This window comes from Eurosta solidaginis, chromosome 5, assembly GCF_040869045.1.
Source record: "Eurosta solidaginis isolate ZX-2024a chromosome 5, ASM4086904v1, whole genome shotgun sequence".
Taxonomy (NCBI): Eukaryota; Metazoa; Arthropoda; class Insecta; order Diptera; family Tephritidae; genus Eurosta; species Eurosta solidaginis.
The window spans coordinates 267,863,584-267,870,565 of NC_090323.1; the positions used below are offsets into that span (position 1 = coordinate 267,863,584).

Genomic DNA, 6,982 nt, shown 5'->3' on the forward strand with positions numbered 1-6,982 from the left:
CTGCGCAACTAGCGATACCAACACTCGATGTTAACACGCCAACTGCTCATTGCAGACTGAACCATTCACTAAACAAAGAGCGCAGGCTATCTGTGTGAGCTGCTCACCATCTTAAGATGTATGAAACGCCGATGCCTGGCCTAGAAGATGCGAAGGTTGAAATCAAAGAGTATAAAAGGCGGCAATTGTAGAGGCGCTGGAATTCAGTTTGATTTGAGTTGTCAAGCAGTTTCGACTAAGACGCTATCTAGCGAGCAAGAGCAGTATTATTTTGAATAGTAGAGTTTCATTTGAGCTATCAATCAGTTTGGTTATTAAGCAAGCTATTCGTTGCACAGTTTGAGTGTTATTGTGAAGTACTTTAATAAAGGCCATTTTGCATTATTACATATTGAAGTTATTTATTCAACAGTTTAGTGATTCGAACTCAGCAGAAAAAGGGCAAATAAGAGGATTGCAAGTAATAAAATAAGGATTGCAATAATAATAATTCGTTACAATATTTATTTTATGCTCTTGGACTACAAAACAATTACAGTTGTTAAACATGTTTATTTTTTGTTTATTAAAACTTAAACAAAATACGTAGTACTTTAAAGTGTTACAATACGGAAATGTTTAACATGAACTTACGTAGACGTTATTATTACATGAAAGTAATTTTTGTGCGTGCCATATTAACTTGCCACACATTCAGCTCTTCATAATCCTCAATGCATTTATCCACTTGATCCGGTTTGAAACCTTTAGTTGTGCAGCGATCCATAACATCAGCGATTTTAACAGTATTGCTAGAGCCGGCCAATTCACGTACAACGGCAAATATCTTGTCCGATGTGTTGGGAATGCTGGAAAGGAAAACATATTTTTAATCAGAACAGAAGAAAGGGTGCAAGCATTGTTACAACAAATGTGGAGCAGTGTCGTTTTCAAATTGGAGATAATCAATGTGTGCACTGAGCTCAAATTTGACCAATTTGCTCTGAGTATGCCGCATTTGTAAATCTGCCCACAGTTTCCCATGACCTTCCATGGAAGGAACATTCACTAAGCATGGAATGATCTTCCACAGGAAGAAAGCAAACCTTCTTGGTAAATTGTCTAAAAGTACGTCAGCTGACTACAAGTTGACCAACAATTTATTTAGTACTCAAGCCACCGGTGTTCTATTACTTTTACTACGTACCAGTGTGAGTTTAAATATACAATTAAATCAAGTTACTTTCTACTTACTGTCCTTTTTGATGTTCGTGCAGCTGGTTCAATGAGTCCTTCGACATTTCCAAAAGTCGCAACGCTTCCGAAACGTCATCCTTTTCCACTTTATCTGATAAACGCAAACGCGCCAAAGCAGTAGATAAACGTAAAATTCCCAAAAGATTACGTGCAGAAGTGAATGTCATATCTTTTGTATTCCTTGCCTCACGTCGCAGTTCCACATATGCACCAACAATGAATTCAGTCAACTCATCAGGTATAGTTGGATTTTTGCGTTTGCAAAGATTAATATAACGACGCATAAGATTCATATCAAGTGCTTTGACACGTGTTGGCGGCTGCTTATTATGACTATGCACATATGTGATGTGCTTAGCTAAACGTAAATCATTATCGCGATCTGGTTTATCTTGCATTAACCAAAGTAAATCGAAACGTGATAAAAGTGCAGCTGGCAATTGTATATTTTGTTCAACTGTACGACGTGGGTTATAGCGACCAAAAGCTGGATTAGCAGCTGCCAATATGGATACACGCGCATTTAATGTTGTCATTATACCAGCTTTTGCAATGGAAATCGTTTGTTGTTCCATCACCTCGTGTATAGCCGTACGATCATGTTCTGCCATTTTATCGAACTCATCAATGCAACAAACTCCCTGATCAGCTAATACTAGTGCACCACCTTCCAACATCATTTCGCCTGTAAGTGGATCTTTCATAACAGCTGCGGTCAAACCAACACCAGATGAACCACGGCCAGTGGTGTATTGCGAACGTATAGCCAACCGACTAATATAGCTGAGCAGCTGGGATTTGGCCACACCGGGATCACCCATCAAACAGATGTTTATGTTACCACGTATGCGCATACCGTCTGGGCGTTTATCAACACCACCTACCAAAAGTAGCAATAATGCCTTTTTCACATCTAAATGACCATAAATCTCTGGCGCTAAGCTGGTGGCAAGACGTTCATAGAAATCATCATGGGCCAGTTCTTGCAACTCTTCTGCGGTAAGGTCTGATTCTTGATCAGTTAATTCGTCATTTTTGTTGATGCAGACAACACGCTAGATAGATGGAAGTCACAAAATAGGAAATTTTAAAGCAACGTAAATATATTGATAGCACTCACGTATGCATGAAGATATGTTTCCGATAGTAAGCCTTGAATTATTTGTCTGAAACCAGTACGTATTAAAGGCAAAAACACGCCAGATATTAAAACATGATCGCCCGGTTGTGCCATGCGCGTCACCTCACCACGACAAAAAATGGTCATTGAACGTGGTATATGCCCGACGGGTACTTGATCACTGTGTTCTTGTATTTTTATTTCCTGAAATTTCATAAATTTAGAGCCGCGAGTTTGCAAGTACAAACGTCCACCCGCTTTGTTAATGCGGCAATCGTCGGATGGGCAATCTTGTACAGGAATGAAAGTAAGCGAATTAACTGGTTGGTAAGTTTCGGAGCCGCAACGATCGCAAGTGTAAGTAGCAACAACCATCATTGGTTTCACTTCGGTGCAGCGTGTTACAATACCACGTACAGTCACCAATCTGCCAATATGTTCAGCTTTAATTTCGCGTATAGACTGTGCTTTCTCATTCGAGTGTGGTTTGAACGCTACTTCACTGTAAATGTAAACATACATTACAGTTGAAAAAAGGCATTAATAAATAAGCGCAACAATGGAATAAAATGCGCTGACTGGAGAATGTAAGAAGGCTATTAGATATACGAATATTTGCGCAATCCTTTTCAAAATTTTCATGTGGTTGTTGTAATTTATTTGGACATAAGAAAAAGTTGTGTGGAAAAGGGTTTTGCACCGATTTGATTAATGATTTCAAACCATTGGTGGACCCACCAGTGTAATTATTTATAAGCGCGACCGAACGCCGGCAATGTAGAATGGTGTGCTGCTGATTTAAATCGTTTGATCCCGTATCCAAAACTCGTTTTTGATACCCCTCCCGATATTTTTGGAGTGACATAAATTGGAAGAGAAGCACGGCCTAAATCTCTTTGGAGGTAAACCGCGCTAAATATTTAGTATTTTAAATTCAGAATTATAGATCAGGTCTGTGTTGTGCAAGGAAAAGACCCAACAACACATCTCAAAATGTCATTGAATTGTCTTTATACAACTACACCCAAGCTGATAATGCAGTCGGACTAGAAAACCAAGGCAGAATAACTGTAACAATGTTATTTCAATCTGGCCTATCAATTGGGGTAAGGATTGGCGAAGGAGAAATACTAGGGGCTTTGGGTTAAGAATCAGCTAAGAAACTAAATTCAAAATTATTTTTAACTTACTATCGTTTCATCAATTCAGGGGGAAAATTGTTACGTTGATCCCGTTGCTCCATTGGATTACGTGTTCGCGACTCCATCAATAAACGATGTTCGATATAAACATCTAAAGCATCTTTGGCAGTAACTTCACGCTCTTTAAAGCTTGGCAGTAGTTCAGCAATGGCGTCACTGAACAAAGATGCATAACGCCGGCTATTGGCAACGACTGCCTCAGCAAGATCCTCATTAAATTCCGATATATGATCGAGATCAATTGTGATAAGAATTTGTTCACGGTGTGCAATCTTTACAAGTTGATTCGCATAAACGAACTGCTTTTTGCCATTGTCGTCATCCTTGCAAAATTCCGAAAGGAATGTCTTTATCGATTCTGGAATGGTAAGAAAAGGCTTTGCTTTAAACAAGATAAACCATGCTTAACTAATTACTAAACCTTTATCTTGTACGTAATCACGGCGCATTTTTCTAAATTTCTTTCCTTTTTCGTACTTTATTCCTATAAAATAAACAACTTAATTAAAATCAAATGCACCAATCGTCAGCTGCACAGCACACTTGAGTTTTCGTTTGTTCATTTCGCGCCAAAAGTCAGTACGCAGATGACAGCACACCACCGCGACAGCGACATCTATGCAGTGGCATGTACATATCGGAATCGAAAGAGTTGCATTTCTTTTCTCCGAAAATAATGTCCCGCTTATATTACAATCGGCACGTTGGTCAAAAAGCTTAAAACTAGTTCCCAGTTTACATGTAATGAGACTATCTTCATTTTCGTACTTAACTCCTTATCGTTAATTATAGCCGTACTTTACTTTATTAAAGACATTGTTTGATCGAGAACTGGAATACGTACAGATAGTCTCGATTTATGTGGTTAAAAGCCATTCCCCACTCAGCATTTAGGTGATTAGATTTTGAATTTCCCTTCATATCAGTACAATTTGGTTACTCTTTCTGACTATATAATGAGTTATCGTACAATTGAATAAAAAAAAAAAAAATCAAATATGCTTACCTTTAATGATCAAAAACTTAATATAGTTTTTCAATCACATTTTGGAATTATATTTGAATCAAACGTGTTTACTTTATGTGATCAAAAATTTATAATCATTTTTAATTCAGCTTTCTGAATCTTTTCTGACTATATTTTTTGACTGAATAATGAGTTTTATACTTGTTAAAATTTTAATTTTCATTGAAAATCTTATTTTTTTTCACATACACACATTTTTTCAATCATGAAGTTCGGAAAAAATATGTATATAAAATTTTTGTTACAAAGACATTCTTCAAGACACGCTGTTCGTGTCCGAAGATTTTCCCAACCATTTCTCCACCTTCGGCTTCCCAGAAAATACATAATAGTTGGACAATACAAAAGTTGTGCGCTATTTGACCAGGTAAGTGAAACTGTCTTGACATATGTACCTGGATATGTCTTCAACATCCCGTATCGTATCGTATTTTAAGATATTGACGATCATAGCTGATGTTGGATGTTGTCGTCGCAGGTGTATATTGGTCTAGGTTGTTTGCGAATTACCTTTTTTTCAATAGCTCACTTCCGCTTGCTTTCTTCCCCTGATGAAATAAGATTACTATGTAGTATTTTATTTTGTATGAGATAAGAAGAATAAATGTATGATAATCGCATTCCAAAAATGATTCAAAAATCTCAACCAAAACGATTGAAATATGTTCACGAATATGATGAGAAAATGACTGTGAAAAGTAGTCAAATATTACTCTAAAACAATTAAAGCTCAATTTTACAATGATATCAAAAACGAATAAAAAGCGTTTCGAAATATGAATCATAAATGATTATTCAACAATAATCACATTTATGGTATATTTTTCTCCCGACGATACATTAGTTTTCGAACAGAAAATGCTTTTAAGTTTGAACGTTTTTAATCACCTTAGGGTATGATATTTAAATATTTTTTGATCAAAATTTTCAAAAAATGCTGGCTGGGTCGGTACAATGTTGTCGATTTATGAATTGCCGGACCTCTTCAGTTAGTTCTCAAACCAATAGAATTTGGCCATCAATACGAAAATGATGTCCTACCGTTACACCTTTTTGGCAGTCGGTATTAGTTCAGTTTGCGATATTCTCATGGAAGAATGTGTAATTATTGCAGGGATGCACCTTAACATTAAGTTAACCGTTTATCAAAAAATTTCCACCGCTTCCGTTGAAACACTTCGAAATATTATCGATAAAGAAATTATCAAGATAAATTGTATCTCGTTTTTAACCGAAACGGAAAGCTTTCGTTAACGTTAAAAATGTTAACAAAAACGTGATACTTTATGTTTGAATTGTGCTGGAAATGCTATAGCCATGGTGAAGCCATAAGGTGGTAACAGCGAGCGGACATACATACAAACTTCATGTAATTTGTTTGTGTAATTCGTTGGTGGTAATGTCAAAAATACTCTGAGAAATATTCGTACTATCAAAAATCATGAGAAAAGTTGCAATCAGCTTGGCTAATGCTTTCACCTTAATGACTCCGCCATCAATCAGCTTTGCCAGCATAGTTTGAAATTAATAATCAACATAAACGACTTGATTTCGTTTTGATATGGCAGAAAACGAAACAAAATCATTTCGTTAATTTGACGTTCTTAACGTTAATAAACGAAACGAAATGACTTTGTTTCGTTTATAAATGTTAATTATCGTAAGGAAATTATATCGGTTCTTTGGTTAAGCATGCCTGAATTTTTGATGAAAGCTACCAAAATGAAACAGGGATGGACTTAATATTTTGGTAACTATAATTAATAATTTCGGCATAGAATTTCAACAAAGAGTCACTCTTGCATACTTTGGACTGCGAAGACATTGAGATAGTCCACAGAACACTAAGGCAACGAACCCCAGAAATGCCCTCCGGGAGTATTACTTTCCTTAAAGGACAGATAACTGCAGGCGTTTGAAAACTGATGATAAAACGCATATTTATTGCCGCAAGTTGTTAGGAAGAACAATCGACAGGCGCAATTTGATGAACTCTGCCGAATTCTCTAACTATATGAGAGCTAGTTTAAGAAGTAGTTGGTGTTGTTACAATGCTTAGCCGCAGGGATGCACCTTAACGTTAAGCTAATCGTTCATCAAAAAATTTCCACCGTTTCCGTTGAAACACTTCGAAATATTATCGATAAAGGAATTATCAAGATAAAATGTATCTCGTTTTTACCCGAAATGAAAAGCTTTCATTAACGTTAAAAACGTTAACAAAAACGTGATATCTTATGTTTAAATTGTGTTGGCAATGCTATAGCCATGGTGAAGCCGTAAGGTGGTAACAGCGAGCGGACATACATACAAACTCCATGTAATTTGTTTGTGTAATTCGTTGGTGGTAATGTCAAAAATACTCTGAGAAATGTTCGTACTGTCAAAATTCATGAG

The 6,982-nt window shown here is 36.6% G+C and overlaps 1 protein-coding gene across 1 annotated transcript; it reads right to left on the reverse strand.

Moving 5' to 3' along the window:
• Positions 1-525: 525 nt before the first annotated feature.
• Mcm7 (minichromosome maintenance 7) lies at positions 526-4,157 on the reverse strand. Its single transcript, XM_067790399.1, has 5 exons — positions 3,980-4,157; positions 3,547-3,916; positions 2,357-2,858; positions 1,234-2,291; positions 526-848 (listed from the first exon to the last, which is right to left on the reverse strand). Exons 1-5 carry the CDS (start codon positions 4,005-4,007, stop codon positions 647-649), a joined length of 2,160 nt encoding a protein of 719 aa, XP_067646500.1. The 5' UTR covers positions 4,008-4,157; the 3' UTR covers positions 526-646.
• Between the last annotated feature and the right edge of the window lie 2,825 nt (positions 4,158-6,982).

Excerpts from the sequence above, each read along its gene's own strand:
- Mcm7 (XM_067790399.1), bottom strand. The coding sequence starts at position 4,007 with ATGCGCCGTGATTACGTACAAGATAAAG. Across the intron at positions 2,859-3,546 it reads CCTGAATTGATGAAACGATA|TGAAGTAGCGTTCAAACCAC; the intron begins GTAAGTTAAAAA and ends TTACATTTACAG. Across the intron at positions 849-1,233 it reads CACGAACATCAAAAAGGACA|CATTCCCAACACATCGGACA; the intron begins GTAAGTAGAAAG and ends TTTCCTTTCCAG.